General features: G+C 33.0%; 1 protein-coding gene across 2 annotated transcripts; it reads left to right on the top strand.

Annotated features, from left to right (window-relative positions):
* The first annotated feature begins 109 nt into the window (after positions 1 to 109).
* On the top strand, positions 110 to 18,160 carry LOC143056396 (uncharacterized). 2 transcript variants are annotated; one of them, XM_076229489.1, is made up of 8 exons: positions 110 to 144; positions 1,796 to 2,030; positions 3,009 to 3,119; positions 3,739 to 3,846; positions 6,922 to 7,044; positions 15,023 to 15,149; positions 15,845 to 15,909; positions 17,800 to 18,160. In XM_076229489.1, exons 1-8 carry the CDS (start codon positions 124 to 126, stop codon positions 18,144 to 18,146), a joined length of 1,137 nt encoding a protein of 378 aa, XP_076085604.1. In that variant the 5' UTR covers positions 110 to 123; the 3' UTR covers positions 18,147 to 18,160. The 2 variants fall into 2 exon arrangements, with proteins under 2 accessions (XP_076085604.1, XP_076085610.1); XM_076229495.1 differs by lacking the exons at positions 15,023 to 15,149; positions 15,845 to 15,909; positions 17,800 to 18,160 and adding an exon at positions 7,408 to 8,010.
* Positions 18,161 to 18,660: the final 500 nt, after the last annotated feature.

Raw genomic sequence — 18,660 nt, 5'->3', positions numbered from 1 at the left:
TTAAGTCACATACCTATGATAAGTTAATAGTATATTCCATGTTTTTTTCTTGTGTATAATCCATTCAAATGTCACCTTAAAAATTCAAATGAAACATGTTTTATTTCTTTTTCAGAAATTACGATGTTAAAAGAAAGAATAAAGGTAATGGTATTTGTTCTCGATACTTATTGTAGTTCTATTTAAGAATCAAATAATACAGGTTTAAGTTTCTTAAATATTGCAAATAAAACATTTTTAATATATCTTTTGAAATTGTTCAATTGGTGAAACTTATTTAGTCTATTTTTAAGTATTTTGGTTTATAGTAAAATCACAAAAATACTGAGGAAAATTCAAAACTGAAAGTCCCTGGTCAAATGGCACCCGAAGTGTTGACTACTGGGCTGTTGATACCCTCGGGGACGAAACGTCCACCAGCAGTGCATTGACCCAGTGGTGTAAATAGTTATCAAAGGTGCCAGTATTATAATTTAGTACGCCAGACGTGTGTTTCGTCTAAATAAGACTCATCAGTGATGCTCATATCAAAATATTTATAAAACAAAACAAGTACAAAGTTGAAGAGCATTGAGGATCCAAAATTCCAAAAATTTTGTGCCAAATACGGCTAAGGTAATCTATGTCTGGGATAAGAAAATCCTTAGTTTTTCAAAAAAAAATCAAAGTTTTGTAAACAGGACATTTATTAAAATGACCACATTATATTATTGATATTCCTGTCAACACCGAAGTGTTGACTACTGGGCCGGTGATACCCTCGGGGACGAAACGTCCACCAGCAGTGGCATCGACCCAGTGGTGTAAATAGTTATCAAAGGTGCCAGGATTATAATTTAGTACGCCAGACGCGCTTTTCGTCTACATAAGACTCATCAGTGACACTCATATCAAAATATTTGTAATACCAAACAAGTAAAAAGTTGAGGAGCATTGAGGATCCAAAATTCCAAAAAAGTTGTGCCAAAAACGGCTAAGGTAATCAATGCCTGGGATAATAAAATCCTTAGTTTTTCGAAAAATTCAAAGTTTTGTTAACAGGAAATTTATAAAAAAAGACCACATTATTGATATTCATGTCAACACCGATGGGTTGACTACTGGGCTGGTGATACCCTCGGGGACGAAACGTCCACCAGCAGTGGCATCGACCCAGTGGTGTAAATAGTTATCAAAGGTACCAGGATTATAATTTAGTACGCCAAATCAAATGATATAACACATCAAACGAATCGACAACAACTGTCATATTCCTGACTTGGAACATGCATAATCAAATATAGAAAATGGTGGGTTGAACCTAGGTTTAAAGCGTTAAACCTCTCACTTGTACGACAGTCGCATCAATTTCCATTATATTGACAACAATGCATGAACAAAATGTCATAAATAGGGGTACAAAAACAACACGGACCCCACCAAAAACTAGGGATGATTTCCTGTGCTACGGAAGGGGAAGCAGATCCTGCTCCAAATGTGGCACCCGTCATGTTGCTCATGTTGTTACAAAGCCCGTTAATAGTCTAATTCGGTAGGTGTTTGTTTTTTGTTTCAGTTTATTGTGTCTGTTGTTCCGTTGTTTTCTTCTTATAGTTGATGGGGACACTTGGTTTTAGTTTGTAACCCGGATTTGTATCGCTTAATCAATTTATGACTGTTGAACAGTGGTTTCCTACTGTTTATCGTATTTAAGATAAAGATAAAAAATGTATGTTATTACAAAATAAATATTATGAACGCACTATGGCAACTTAAAAGTAAGATAACAAACCAGTCACATGTATGTCTTTTTCAGAGTTTAGAAAATAACGTATCATCATGTTGTAATGAAGTGAAAGAACTAAAAATCATAGTTACAGGAATATTAAAATCTTTAAGTACTACTACAACTGCCGCTGTACCAATTACTACACCTACCTTCATTTTTCCAACTACAACAACAATTACTACGACACAAGCGCCAACAACAACAACTACGACGACGCCAGCGCCAACAACAACAACAGAACCTGTACCAACATCGTTTCAAGGTAACCAAATTATCCAATTATGGCTGCCTGCGGACATGTCTTACTTTTGATATTCCATTATGCGCAACAATGAAAACTCAATGAGCCCACCTTCTCAATTATATATTTTTCGATGTTGCCAATTTGATATTTAATTGAATTTTTTCCGTTTAAGGGAAAGTAATTTTTAACGAGTAAAAATTTCGATTATATATACATGTTTATAGAATTGGTACGACACGATGCTGTGTGATAAACCCATTGGTGGCCTTAGGCTGTTTTCTGCTCTTTGGTCGGGTTGGTGTTTCTTTGACATAATCCCCATTTCCATTCTTTATTTTTTCATTAACATGTGAGAAGGTACAAAGAACTCGCACGTTTTGTTTGCATTAGGCACAACAGGGGTGCTCCATTAAAAAAAGCAGGAAGGCAAAATCTACTACGAAGCATTGAACCCTACTAAAAGGTGTGCCAAATTGGTCTAAGGCAATTTTATATTTTCCACCCCTTTTAATCTCTATCATGTTCCTAACAATAAAAGATCATAAAACTGAAGCCAGAACATGGCAAAACACCTAATTTTAGATTTACAGTATCATAGTCACAACTATTACTACACTTATAATCCTCTGTGTCGTCGTAATATAGACAAACATACGTGCGACAAAATGTGTACTGCGCATCCGACGTGTCTTGCATATAAGATAATTCCTGATAGCTGTTGTACGTTATAATTCTTTGACCTGACATTTATTCTGGTTAACGAGAGACAATCCAAGTTAAACCATGCTAAATCGCACATTACTTCTATGCGATAACACAATAGTTGAACTTGAACTATTTTACAATTGATACAGGTTGTTACATTTATTATAAAATTGGGAAATGTGTTGATATTTGCCAGTGCGTTGAACCATTTACATGTCATTGAAAATGCATACTTAGTCGAATAGCGCAAACCAGTTAATACTTACATAACATTAAGAAAAAACATTGCAGGTTGTGAACCAAATCAGTTTAAGTGTATAAGTACAGATAGATGTCTCCCACTGGCATTTAGATGTGATGGTATCAATGATTGTGATGATGAAAGTGATGAACGTAATTGTGGTGAGTGATACCAATAGACACGAATCCATATGGTCGCTCTATCATTTGAATAGATGAGGTGTGACATGATTGCAAATGAGACAACTATCAACCATAGTCAAAATGGCACGAATGTAAGCAACCATTTTGGAATGAATATAGTATGACTGATATAAAATTGAATTATGTAAAAAAAAAAAAAGATTCCATAAACACTTTACTGAAAATCCTGATGGTGAGTTTTGGCTTTTTCATGATATAAGATGTCTGTTTTTTTTAAAGATATGACAAGATCCACGTCTGGCTAGGGGAATCTTTAAAACGACATAATTATGATGAAAGGTGCATACTGCCTTTATGTACTCAAATCAATTAAAATCGAAATTCATTCAGCACTACTCATTTAATGATGTTCCTTTTCTGTAGTCGATGAAACCATGACCTTGAAGACAATGTATATGCTTATGACCACAGATATATTCTTTATAGATAACAAATATGACAAAGTCAGTCAAAAAATGTAGCTTATAATTATACCACAGTTCATCCCATAATCAAATATCTTAGTCTTATATATATTTATTAACAAGACCGACAATGCATCCCTTTACGGATAACTTAAAAATTTTATATATTGCAGATTGTAACGAGTTCCAGTTTACATGTGAATCTGACCAGCGTTGTATTCCCATAGATAAAAAATGTAACAACGAATTTGATTGTGCTGATAGATCAGACGAAAGCAAATGTAAATATGATGAAATTGTTCTTTTTCTTTTTCTTTTTCCTTATTTCATATCTTATACCTTCCGCCTCATTTCTAAATTTATACCTTGATTTTGACATTAACAGTCATCTCAATATCAGAATCTATGACAAACGAGACGATTTTAATTTTTAAATGAACAATTTCTCCCACCTTCGTAGCAATATACCAAGAGCTTGCAGCTGCTACCCGAACTTTATAAACCATCCACAGTGTCTGAGCAAAAAAGTTGATGAAAAAGGGTGATGTCCTTTTTCAACAAAAAAATCATTGACAGATACCAAGACCTTGTTGGTAAATAAATCGTACCAACTTCACAAATAATACATGATGGTCTTGAATTATAAATTCTAGGTACTTACGTTGTTTATCATCTTAATTACGTATTACAGTTAACTATTTTTTGTCGTTGTAAATTATCAACCTTTACTGTTCAGTCCATTTTAGGTAATATACCTTTGTCGTGACTCGATACTTATGCATCACGCCAATGTGTCATTTTTTTAATTCTTGTCTTTCAGTTTTGCTAATGTGCTTTGTCTTTATGCCATTTACTTTTTCTTTTTTGACATACTTATTTGTTTTTTTTTATAGAGATTACGATTATAACACTGGGGACGGCTGTGCCCCTGTTTTGACATTTTTGCCTATTATGTATGTTTGTTTTGTTTACAAGTTGTTGTAAACATCGTGAAATTTTATGCTACTGTCATGCAACATATTTACATGAGGAAATACCTGTACACAGTCAGGAGTATGACATTTGAATTTGATTCGTTTGAGGTGTTTTTAAAAGCTTTTGATTTTGCCATTTGATGATGGACTTTCCGAATTGAATTTTCCATGGATGTCGGTATTTCTGTTTTACTTTTTCCACATCTTTACTTTAAATCTCGTTAGAGACATTAACTTTAGATTATCGGCATACTTTTTCCCGGATATAAAAGTGTACTTTTTCCTTTGGTCTATACATGTATCGAAATTGTTGTGCAGCTAATTGATTGACCTTGTTGTGCAGTCAATTGTTTGTCCTTGTTGTGCAGTTCATTGTTTGTCCTTGCTGTGCAGTCCATTGTTTGTCCTTGATGTGCAGTTCATTGTTTTACCTTTTATGTGCAGTCCATTATTTGTCCCTATTATGCAGTTCATTATCTGTCCTTGTTGTGCAGTTCATTGTTTGCTTTGCCCTTGTTGATTAGTCAATTGTTTGACCTTGTTGTGCAGTATATTGTTTTACCTTTTTGTACAGTCCATTGTTTTACCTTTTTGTGCAGTCCATTATTTGTCTATATCGTGAAGGGCAAACTATAACAAATAACAATAGATTTCTTTGCATACCGTTATTGTCTTTTATTGGTTAGATATTAGTTTCATCACGCAAATGTGCCAGTCTTCTTTGTAAAGATGCTGCTATATCGACGTCTAGCAAATATTTCTGTCGCTTCAAATGTGCTAGGGATCATCATGAATTGGCACTTAGGTGCGAACTCTTTCCTATTTGGTCCCTGTTGATTTTGATTTTTTTGGCTATGTCGTTCTGGAGGTACGGAACTTTAACTTTTTAAATAAACGCAATTTTTCACATATCGCAATTTAGCCGGGTATGACTGAATTTTATTTCCTTAAAACTGTTCATTATTGTTGAGAACCTTTCTTTTGATTTCTTTTTATTTTCTGGTTTGTTGTTACAGAGTAACGGGATTTTGACTTTGACTTTGACCTTGACCTTGAACTTGTCATACTTGACATAATATGTATACGTCATGCATATTTTTCTATATAGCCAGTATATTTGGTTCTGATTGAAGTCATATGCAACGATATTTCTATTAAAATTATTGAACCAATACATGCATTTAATTCTTAAAGAATCAGCTTTACCTTCCAGTCCACGTTTGTTCACATTTTTTTATCACAATTTTCCTCTGGAAATTGCGCTGTGCGCTTGTTGAATTTCTGTTATTTCTGCAAACTGCATACAAGCATTTAGAAATTTTGTTATTCGTTAAACATTTAGTTTCGTGGTTCACCTGTACCAACGAAACTCCACAAAAATTAGTATCCAACGAATAATTATGAATCCACAGTATATTGTTTCCATCTGAATTTGTATTACAATGTCGGGGAAATATTTTTAAAGTCATAAGAAACCTCAAATCAAAAAAAAATAATGCATACTTTTTTTTATAACTCAATGGATAGTTTTCATTATAAAACTTATGTACATATACTTTTTTCTGAAGAAAATTCTTTAATTTATTCATATTTAGAAAAGTTTACTTTATTTTAATTGCTTCCTGGAAGGAAGCAATTCCCCCGGCATATTTTCCGTATGCAAAGTGACCTCATTGTGACCCATCTCGTAAAAATCCGGTGATCACAATACGCATGGATGTCCTTAAGAAAAACTATTATCTGAATTTACATGTTAAACACGTGCTCGATTTCCATGGTTTTTTTTTTGATTTTTTGTAGATTGTTGACAAACAGGCGACAATCGTTGAACTTCGACATCAAAACACGAACTTTAATTACCTGCCACATTTTCACAACAACACTGACCGATTGAAAAAAAAATTAACGATTATACGAAATTGACACGAAAAAAAATGCTTAATTCGTGCACAGAAGACTAAGTTTATGATGTTTGTATGCATTGGTTCAAGAATTGGAAGAACATTATTTTTCACCGGTCACTCGTTTCTTATGACTTAAAAAAAATATATATAAAACATTCTTTTCAAATCACATAATTTGCAAGAGAAGGTCATGGTTATGCTCATTGGAAATCATGTATTGTTATTTCTACTTCACTTTCTGAAAAATTGTCGTCAATGTAAGTGGCTTTAAATTTTCAAAGTATGAAACCAGATTCAATCCAGCAATTTTTACATTTGAAAATGGCTGTACCAAGTCAGGAATATGACAGTTTTTGTCCATTCGTTTGATGTGTTTTATTATTTTATTAGGGACTTTCCGTTTTGAATTTCCCCGGAGTTCAGTAGTTTTGTGATTTTGTGATTTTTTTTACAATGAAAGTGTTTACTTTTCTTTTAGGTGAGACAACTGTCCAATGTCCTGAAGGTTTATTCAAATGCAAAAACGGAAAATGCATCAGTAGACATTTACAATGTAATGATGACGATGACTGTGGCGATGAAAGTGACGAACAGAACTGTGGTAAGTGTTTATCTTATGTCAAATCACCATCATATTTTGAATACTAGTAAGTGTGAATGATGCATGGTAAAAAATCTATTGCACGCCCATTATTGATGTTATAATTGTAGGCAATATGTATATGGAATTTACAATACTTGTATTAATTACTCAATACAATAATTGGTAGTAAACTTAATCAGTATCATATTAAATTGGTTTATTTTGGTCCTTTTCTACCATATCACGATTTTAATTAGAAATGTTACTTGCACTGATTGAATGTTATAGACTAGGACATACAAACCACCAAAACTTCAACTATGTTATAGTAGCAATTCTCTAATGTAATTAAATACTTTTACTTCTCTTTTTTTTATACAGAAATTGATATTGAAGGCACAGGTGACCAAGAACTCCGAGGAGACGTACCATACTCTGTTCGCTAGTGCAGTATCCACCCGCTTGTACAGTTAACTAACGCGTCTTTCTTTTATTTGATTTTTGACCTAGTGATATGGCATGTACACTTCACAGATATGTAAACTATTCGATAGCTCTCTCTCTTTCTAATCCTGTAGATTTTGAATTGTATCGCATTCTTAGCTGTTTTGTGATTAAGGCAAAATGTTGCATTTTAAAAAAAAAACTTTTATTAAGGAAACATTGCTTTTCTATTATGCTTAAGTTTCTTTTTTTTCTGGAGTTTTACACTTATAATGAATGCATTCGAAAAATTCTGCATGTTAAATTTGTTCGATAATCTTGAAAATAAATCCTTTTTCGTTTTCTTCAAATTATATAACTCTGCCACATTTTGCCTTTCGGTATATTATACGTCATCCTCGGAATACTCTTGGAACATGCAATTCTTTTTTTTTTAAATGTAATGTAATTTTTGTATGAATTGAAAAAAACTTACATGACAGTTGTTGATAATATATTTTTTTGTATTTTTGAGGAAATAAAAGTTACTTTTGAAAAGATGATATGACTTTTGTGCTATTTATAATATCAACGAACGCATATGACACTATTTTAGACGAACAATATTAAAAGGTTATTTAACTTTTGTTGCAAGAGAATCAATGTAGATAAACAATGCTATAAAACAAAGAATCAAACTACGCATCTATCGGAACCGCCATCTTGAAATTGTTGCTATTTTATAAATCTCCATATTTTTTTTTATTTGGTAACATTATAATTATATTACCGATAGTATATCCTTATTTTCAGGTAAAATGTTCTTCTTTGATACACTTTTTTCTGATTCAATTATATATATTAGGAATTCTAATGCAATTATTTTGTATCAATGGTTCTGATTGGATGACAGTTAGCGTAAAATTCTCTATCTCCTAGTCTGTAACTAAGGAAGCCGACATTTTGAATTGTTGAATGTATTGACATGTAATTTCTACAATAATAAGCCAAAAAAAAATCACATTTTGTAACTACAAATCTTCTTTATATCAAATTTTATTACATTTTAAAGCGGCACAGAAGCAAGAAAACGCCCGGTGATTATGTCTGACGCCGGAATCACATCTATGACGTCACCTAGTGTAGGAACCAAAGAAGGTGACATCTTTTCGCGGAATTATCTTTAATGAAGATTTTACACTGAAATAATGATTGAAATTTAATTATAAACTTGTTTTGCATTAGAATAGAGATAACTGTATTGTATTTGAAGCTTTGCGGACGTCCATCGGTAGTTTTACTGTCGCAAATACCCGTTTACCTGTCTCCGCTACGCGTCGCCAGGTAAACTTAATTTGCGTCAGTAAAACTACCGATGGATGTCCTTAAAGCTTTAAATACAATACAGTTATTTCTTAAATGTAATACAATAACAGACTTCTTTACAATATTTTGTATCAAAGTTTGTGTTTTTGTAAAGCGATTTATCTAAATGACGGCTCCTAAGAAAACTATGAGATGCTGTTCGTAAAGCGATTTTTCACAAGATATTTGTCAAATTAAACTAGGTTTGAACTTCAAACTAATTGAAACAGAAAATGTTTTAGTTCTAATCTGTTGCATTTAGCCCCAAATATACATAGAAAAAATCTAACTTGAGGAAAACTCAAATTTTGCATTTTTAATTTCTGATGGAAATTAACATTGGAAAGGGAGATAACTCCTAAAAGAAAAGTCTTTCTTTTTTGGTCAGTTTTTGGTTGATTTCCTTAAATTCATGTAGAATATGATACTTTGATGGAGTTATAAGTTCGTATTTGACTAAATTATATAATCTTCTGCTCAAGAAATGTGCAAAACCGAAGTGTTCTGAGTATATTTTTTTTGCACACTTTTCATTTAAGAAATTGCAAATTTTATGGCTTTTTGACCATTTTGGAAAAATAATGTACATATTTGGTATTGATTATATCTGTAAATTATATTTGACTAGCATCTACCTTGTTTAAAGAAGTTTTAAACCACAAAAAGAGGAATATATGCTTTATTAGTTTTATTCAATTTGAGATTCTTTACCTTGACATGGTGAATAATCTCATAAATGGTCAACTAATAACTTATGAAACATAGCTTGTAGCTTGACAAAAGATATGAAAACATCTTAAGAGTTGTTTGTTATACTCTAAAGATGGCTTAAATAGCAAGAATCAATACATTCCGTTGAATAGAAGCGATGAAGTTATAATTTTGTATCAATTTTATTGATATTTCTGCCTTTCTTGCAGGGTTATCTCCCTTATCAATGCAAATCGCCATAGGAATTTTAAAATCATGATTTTTTAGTTTTCTTCAAGTTAGATTTCATGGGACCATTTTCTGTGTATATTTGGGATATAATGCTGAAGATTAAAACTTTAAAATCTTCTGTTGCAATTACTTCAAGGTTAGGGTCAAATTTTTGCTAGATTGACTGGACTATATTAGTAAAGCCATTTATATGAATGAAGACTCCTTATAAGGTTATATGATATTCTGTTCGTAAAGCCATTTGTCTGAATGACTGCTCTCAAGAAAGTTATAAGATTCTGTTCGTAAAGCCATTTATCTGAATGACGACTCCTTATAAGGTTATGATATTTTGTTCCAAAAGCGATTCATCTCAATGAGGACTTATTAGAAAGCTATAAGATTCTGAAGATAAGTTTTTTTAAAATTTTCCAAAATTATCGTCTATTAAAATATAAAAGAGCAACATGATGCAACTTGAACCACCCCATTTTTCAAAAATGGTTACGCTGACCTATATTTTCCATTCCGACAATTTTAGTTAAAGTCAATTCAGTATACTAGTCTAAGTGTCTATCAGACCAATCCTTTATTGCTCCAATGACACTCTTTCTATTGTGTCTATTTTTCGGAACGCTGCACATGTATGAGTTTATCTGTATGGTAAAAGCAAAAAAATCTAATTTCAAAACTGTTACTGAAATATAAGCTTATGTTTTTTTCCTGTAATTCTTCAATCATTTCAACCGATTCTGATCAGATTGTTTCAATAAAAAACATGCACGAATATTAATTTCTCTGTATATTACTCAAATATTTCAAGAGGTCTATATCTTTTTTGACATCAATTTCGACAACAGCAACACATACCAACAACTAGATTATTCATTTTTTTAAATGAATTGTTACAAGAGTTAACGTTCATAACGTCTCATACCATTGGTGCGTCCGAAGCGGTAATGTGGACTACTTTCGTCTGGCTTTAATACAAAATTTAATCCTGGTATCTATGATGAGTTTATTTACAACCACTGGGTCGATGCCACTGCTGATGGAGTTTTTTCCCCGAGGGCATCCCTCAGCCCAGTAGTCTGTGCTGACATGAATTATCATTGATATGGTCATATTTATAAAATAACTGTTTACAAAACTTTTGAATTTTTGATATACTAAGGCTTTTCTTCTTCAGGAATAGATTACCTTAGCTGTATTTGGCCCAATTATTTTAGAAATTTCGGTCCTCAATGCTATTCAACTTCGAACTATATTTGGCCTTTTAAACTTTTTTGGATTCGAGCGTCACTGATTAGACTTTTGTAGACGAAACGCGCATTTTTCGTTTATACAAAATGTATCCTGGTACCTATGATGAGTTTATTTACAACCACTGGGTTTATGCCACTGCTGGTGGAGATTTATTTCGCCAGTTTGTTCTTACATGAATTATCATTGATATGATCATATTTATAAAATAACTGTTTTGTATACGAAACGCGCGTCTAGCGTTTATACAAAATTTAATCCTGCTATCTATGATTAGTTTATTTTCATCTGGAACGTACAAACACAAACAAGAAAATAGAGAGAATGAACAAATACCTAAATCATAAAGAGCGACCAATGAAACCTTAATATTATAGTCAAATTCAACTAAGATCAAATGTTTACGTCAATGTAAACATTTATCATTGTTTTTGTATTGTATCGAAGGTTAGCTGTATGTACCTGTCTTTAATCATGCACATCGAACACGTTTTACTAACACTTTTTCGTTAGTATTAATTTATTGCGTAGACAATATACACGTACCAGTAAAGGTGCCCGTCAAATGGTTATTAATCTGATATGATAATGAATTGCTCAGTATTTCACCTAACATTTATTTTTGGTTCTAAAAACAATGTGAATTTTGAGAAAAGCCTAAATGACAGTAGCGTACGACTAACTCTTTCCCGATTGCCCATTTTAAGGATTGTGTCGACATGTTCCCTAGAGAAGCGGGTTGCAATTTGTTCGTGTATATTAGAGCAACATGCTACTGTAGGTTCCAGTATCTATTAGAGTAAAACGGGTTTTTTAAATTATCGCACCGCAGGGCAACGCATTCTAGTTAGTTCACATAACATGGAATAACGCGTTACAATTCTTTCGTGTTACTCAGATTAACATGTTGCAACCTGATCACGTTTTCATGGTATAAGTAAATCCCTTACTTTTTTAAAGAACTATTTTGTTCATGCCCGCGTCACACTGTCCCGATTTTTACGCCGATGGCAACACGATTATGGAAATTTTCAAAATCGGGACTGATCGTATCCAGATTGGGCTATTCGTAGTGCCATCTTTAACCATCGTAGAACCATCGTCCACTTTTTCTAGCCTTCGGGGACAACTTAGGGAAGGGTTCTATTTTTTTCAACATGTTAAAAAATCCCCGAAGGTGCGTCCGATGTTGAGGGTTCGTATTGAGTTCGTATCACCATCCTCACCATCGTTATGTCACCGGGAATGCATCTTTGAACATCGTATTGCATTCGTGTTTCCATCATTTCCATCGGGCAGTTTTGACATTATGATGTCTACACGAATGAATCACGAAGCTACCTGAAGGTCTTACGATGGCAACACGACTTCGTGAAGACCTCGTAGTCCCGTCGTGTTACCATCGAATAAAAGTACGAAGGCGACAAGATGGAACTACGACGACAATAAATCCAGCTAAATGTAAGTTATTTTTCGCGCTAAAATACATTTAAAGTTCCATGCGCGATTTGCACTGGTCAGTCTAATACGACAGTAAAGAAAGACGTTCACAAAACATGGAGCTCATATCATATGATTCTATGAGAACAAGAAAGGCGACAGCGTTGTTTCTATTAATTCAAATGGAACAAGAAGAACAGCTATTACAGGCTCAGGATTTACTTTTACAAGTAAAATATTATTTTTTGTCAATTTTTCATATCAAGTTACATAATGAAAATCATAAACGCGCCTCGTACACCAACACTGCAGGTACACGTATATAGGGAAATCAACTTTTTCTTCATTATTCTAATTTTTTATGTATCGTCTGAGTTATCACACGAATGTTTACTCCATATCCATTTTGTTTTCTATATGTCATATTTTGCCGCATTTGTTGCTTTTCCCGTGACATCCTTCCTTTTGTCTATATTATTATGATATTCTCCTGGAAAGAGCTCTTTTTCATAAAAGGGATCAACGAACCCATTACCTTACCTTTAAGATAGATCAGTAAACATGGGCATAATTATGGGTGATTATTCAGACTAGTGCACACATTTTACAGTTCAAACAAGGCAATGCCGAGCTTGACATCCCCTCGTATGTAACATATTGGGGACAAATATGGACACTATATTTGTATATGACACATGCAGAAAATGGTAAATTGAATATGCATATTTGACACATAAACTATTTTTTTAGAAATCAACCAAAACATTCAGTAACTGGAAATACCTTTAATATTGTCTTTAGAACCAGCAGGTAAAAAAATGAGCAACCAATTTCCTGTGTTTTGTGCTATTTCAAGGAGAAAAAACAAGTTCATCTGCATGACCTTGACCTTGACCTTTGGCCTTGAAAGTAAAAAAATGTCGGATCATTACAAGGAGGAACAATATACCAAATGTGGTTAAAATCTCTTGAAGCATATTGGTTTTAGAGTGTCCACAAGGGTGATATGGCCTTGTATTACAACTGCCACTGTGACCTTGACCTTTGAACTTTAAAGTCAATAGCGCTTAAGATATTCTTAACGAGTAACACCATACCAAGTTTTGAGCATTTTGGTTCTAGAGTGTCCATAACAATTTTTTCTACACGCAACTTACATGTAGTAGGCGAGGGGATAATAAACTAAGTTTTATAAGAATTAGACAAAAAGGCATTATATGCAGAGACTCGGAGTAAAGTTTTACCCTTCAAGCTCACGGTCTTCCGTCTTATGATTAAACCAGAAATTAAATGTATATTATAATATATATTCAATATTGATCAAACAATTTAAAACGCGCGATGCCTTTGGCATATAATTTAAATGCATCGTAAGCTGTACACGACGTCTTTTAGACATCGTATGGCCATCGCGCCATCATCGTAATCCATCGTGTAGCCTTCGTAATCCATCGTGTAGCCTTCGTGATCCATCGTGTAGGCTTCGGCTGAGATATGAAGCTTAAATACCCGTCTTCGGTTAACCTTTGTATGTCCATCTTTTGCTATCGTATATAATTTTGGCACCATCGTATAGACTTCGTTATTCATCGTACTTGCTTCGGTCACTTTTTGGTATTTTAACGAGATCGGGACCAACTTCGTACGAACTTACAATTTTCACATTCGGGTGTCCATCGTATATAAAAATCGGAACAGTGTGACGCGGGCATCAAGGAATTCTAAAATATGTTCGTACACGTATAATATGCCTTAAATTCAAAATTCAAAAGCAGAACAATTACAAGCGGTATTTCTGGAATGATATAAAAAAAAAATTCTTGTATCAGAGAAAAAATATAATCAGTCCCTATTAGTTATGAAAAGCTATCATGAGTTTTTTTCAGGGTTATCATTATATAACAAGACATATGATATATTGCACTGCGTACTCTATTTTATCTTATTCCCAATATTCTGCTAGGAATAGCATTAATAAAACGCGTGGAAGCCATGGTTATCTAATTTAAGTCAGTGGGCGCTGTTTATATTAACATACAAATAGAGTGCGAAGCTCAACGTCATTTATGTAAATTACTTACCCTGTATACATTGTATTTGATCACTAATACACAGTGCAACGAATTTATCTCACCGACTGTCTTATGATGAATCAAGACGTACTCTAAAACGGTCACATCCCAATTTTAGCACAACATAAAACAGAACAATCAATTATTCAACAAACATGAAAATGTAATAGAATTTGAAACTTAAATGCAAAATGAAATTTACTTCAATCTGAAAAGCTGTATATTCTAATTCAAGAAAATATTCTAATGTGTTTGTTTTAAAGTCAGACAATTTTCAGTACGACTTTTGCGATGCCACTTTATACTTTCGTAACTTTGAGGGTTAACTTTTGATAACTATGATAAACTGAAAAGTATCCATTATGTAATTCAACTTTGTGGATATTTAAACGTTAATTCAAATATATTTTCAAATGGTTCTATCTATTAACTTTGTTTTTAAATAACCTATAAGAATGGAGTCAAGAGTTATGAATGATTAAACTATCCTCTTACCTTATTATTTGGTGAAGGTAGAGGTGACATACCTGTGATTCCAACAAATGGACAAACAAAATCGACTATTGTGCAAGCAAATACAGCAACTACTAACGGTCTATGGACAACAACCGAAGGATCAGGATCATTTGGATCGGAAAGGTAATAATTAACTATCGACACACCACGGAAACTATTTGTTTATAGATAACATTGAATGGAGTTACTGCCTTTTAGAGATCCACGCCATACTTTTACGCGAGATCGGTTTAACACCAGGATGTCAAAAAAGGTCATACTAAGACTTTTGTTCGAAATCAACATTCATTTACGAAGGACATTTCAGGTGTCGTATCTCAAATATCCAAATAAATATTGTTAATGAACTCTAATATTATCAATCATAATTTTAAAATTTTACATGCAGGATTTCAATGTGTCAATTCTTATTTTAGGTAAAGAGATTTTTTTTCTAATTGTTTGTCCATTGGTGTAACCTGATCACTCGTGGATTAAATTTGTAAAGTTGCATTTTATTCATGAAAAAAATAAACAGTGAAACGGACTTAAGTAACTTCTGTGTACGTATTTCATACTGATACTTTTATGTTGCCTTTCAAAAAACAAGGAACTGCATTATAGTATAACTCGACCGCACCAGACCAACTCAGACATCAAGGTCCCACTTTGTCAAGTTTGCATTAAACACATTCATACATTTCATTTTACACACAATGAAAGTAAAATATTTTATTTACACAATAAGATTCTCATTTTTATTCGGAAGAACTGTACAGAAAATTTCCAAAGTTTGCGTTCATCCTATTACTGCATCAATTTGTCTTTAATTCCAACAGTACTGAAGTTTGGCCTTTTGTAACTGACGAAACTGAGAAAAGTCCGGAAACAAGTTCAGATATAGGTCAATTAGTCTTTTTATAATACTGTCTGTTTGTGTATTTTATAATAACCATGCAAGTATAACATTCTACTTGGCTGAGAGGCAATTTATCATATTATGCCATAAAATTGAGAAAGGTAATGGGGAATGTGTCAAAGCGACAACAACCCGACCATATAGCAGACAACAGCCGAAGGCCACCATGTTTTCTCAGAATCTTTGATTTAAAAAAAGTTGTCGAATTGATATCTACAAGTAGAAAAGTTAAATGGAACACTTTCTTTTGTTTGGAAAACGTGAATATGTATTTGTCAGTGCTAAAAATAAACCCAAAACAATGTCCAACGTCGGTTTAAACAATCGTTCTCACGAATTCACCGAGGCCAACTGTTTTCTCATTTCAAACAGCAAACGCTTTATAATTGATGTTGTAATACTATTTGCCTGCTTCAAAACTTTAGATAATTCATCGAAATTCTGATCTACCAGTATCCTCTCATGTACCCGAGGAACAATTTTGTCTAAGATATGTTTTTTTCTCAAGCTTGGCACCAAAAATGGTAAATATTAAATTCAAAGTTTGAACCACGGCATGAAAAAACAGTAAGCAACGGTGATTAATGTGAACGGTTGTTTCACTCGTTTTAATCATTGTTATGTTTATTGTTAATACTGACACATATTCTAGTTTTCAAAAGTAAAGGGAATTGTGCTATTGAACCGTTCTTCTAAAGCATTCAAAGTAAAACATTGTACAGATGTGTACTCAAGACAACATTTTAATGTTAATTAGGCTAATTAGGCCTATAGTCTTGTCAGTAATAAAATTGCATAAACCTGTCGAGTTACAAATAAAGGCAACAGTAGTATACTGCTGTTCAAAACTCATAAATCCATGGACAAAAAACAAAATCGGGGTAACAAACTAAAACCGAGGGAAACGCATTAAATATAAGAGGAGAACAACGACACAACACTTAAATGTAACACACACAGAAACGGACCAAGCATCAGACAAAATCCCACGAGAATAACAAATATAACATCAAAACCAAATACATGAATTTGGGATAGACAAGTACCGTGACACGTCTTATCGCAATGTGAAATTACACTCAAAAATAAGAGAAAACAAACGACGCAACGTTAAAATGTAACACACACAGAAACGAACAATAATATAACAATGGCCATATTCCTGACTTGGTACAGGACATTTTTAAAGGAAAAAATGGTGGGTTGAACTTGGTTTTGTTGCATGCCAAACCTCGTACTTTAATGGCAATGTTAAATATAACATTGAAATGACAACATAATATTACAGGACTACAATACAAATAAATAGGAGAACGTATAAGACAAAGAAACACATGATTAATGAAACAACATTATATATTATATAAAAGTAATAAAATTTACCTTTTCAAATGATAAAATCAAACGAAAGGAAAACAACTTATATATTTATGACTAGAGAGAAACGTGGTGCTCAGAAACGCGTACAAGACAGTACCATATTGCTTGTGAATATTACAATATAATCGTCAACATTGACACCATAGTATAAGCTCTTGCTCGATCAGAGACATGAGAAAGCAAAAAAAAAAAAACGAAAGCAAAAAACAAAAAAGCAAGACTATGTAGGTAGCACTTGACTTTGGAAAAACACATTCAAATGAACTGATAGTCTTGTAAAGATGCCAGAGTAACGCCTGGAAAGAAACTCGTAAACGGTGAATAGGCAAACTTTACGATGTGAGCTTGTTTATAGAATGATTGTTTATGAATTAATTTCTGTAAACCCTTAAAACAATTGAAAGGGTTTGAAGTACACTTATCATACCTGTTTTCTAAAGTCAACTTTTTTCAACATATTGTCAGTAATATAGTAATTCGACTTTTAATTTACAGATGAGGGAATATATTCAACAACGGCTGATTTAAATAATAAACCTCGATGTATGACTATTGACTGTTGGTTCCCACCACCAAATATGAAGGGAAATAACTCTGTGCCCCCGCCGCCTTTACCACCAATGGAAATGATGCAGAAGGACGAAGTATTCAAAATTGTGGGATTATTAGAACATGACTGTCAGGAAGATGCCTTAGCATTACTTGATCTTAAAACAAAACGTGACCACAAAAAACGACATTTGATCGATAGAGCTGTGTTAGTAATGTCTAGTAATAGTAGTACATTAGGACAAATAGCTATTTTTGAGTTAATGATAATTTTATTTATTGGATGGTTATAAACCTGTAGAATTTAGTTATAACGTATATATTATGCTACAATTTTACGTTCAAACAAGACATACTCTCACTGTGATATTCAACTAGTTACCCGAACCAAATGAAATTATTTAATTTACGAATTCAATTTGAGCATTTTCTTATTGAATTGAACTTTAACATACACTTAAATGCCAGTGTGAATTTTTTTCTTTTGAATTCATTATCAGAGAACGCATTTAAGATGTGTTTAATAACATTAACACTACTTCCTTTGAATTTCCCTTGAAAATGTACGTAACAAGAAAAAAAAAGAACCACACTTTTTAAAATGCGTGCGTCCGAATCCCTTATCTAGATTTTCCGTCATCAGAAATGACCAAGGCCGAATATTTGAAAGCCAAGGATGTGTAAGAACCGAAACAGTCGAAAAGCTATATGACAACAAAAAAAAACCCACCAAATTAGGCACATCTTTCTAAGGCAAAAACTCACTGAATGAGTTGAAACCATCGTTATAGTTTATAGATTTATAAA

The sequence above is a fragment of the Mytilus galloprovincialis genome, chromosome 1, assembly GCF_965363235.1.
Source record: "Mytilus galloprovincialis chromosome 1, xbMytGall1.hap1.1, whole genome shotgun sequence".
NCBI classification, from domain to species: Eukaryota; Metazoa; Mollusca; class Bivalvia; order Mytilida; family Mytilidae; genus Mytilus; species Mytilus galloprovincialis.
The sequence above is the reverse complement of the archived record's forward strand: the minus strand, read 5'-3'. Positions and strand labels throughout refer to the sequence as shown.

Coding starts and splice junctions, on each gene's coding strand:
- LOC143056396 (XM_076229489.1), top strand. CDS start 124: ATGTTAAAAGAAAGAATAAAG. Junction 145..1,795: donor TGTTAAAAGAAAGAATAAAG/GTAATGGTATTT, acceptor TGTCTTTTTCAG/AGTTTAGAAAATAACGTATC. Junction 15,150..15,844: donor GGATCATTTGGATCGGAAAG/GTAATAATTAAC, acceptor TAATTCCAACAG/TACTGAAGTTTGGCCTTTTG.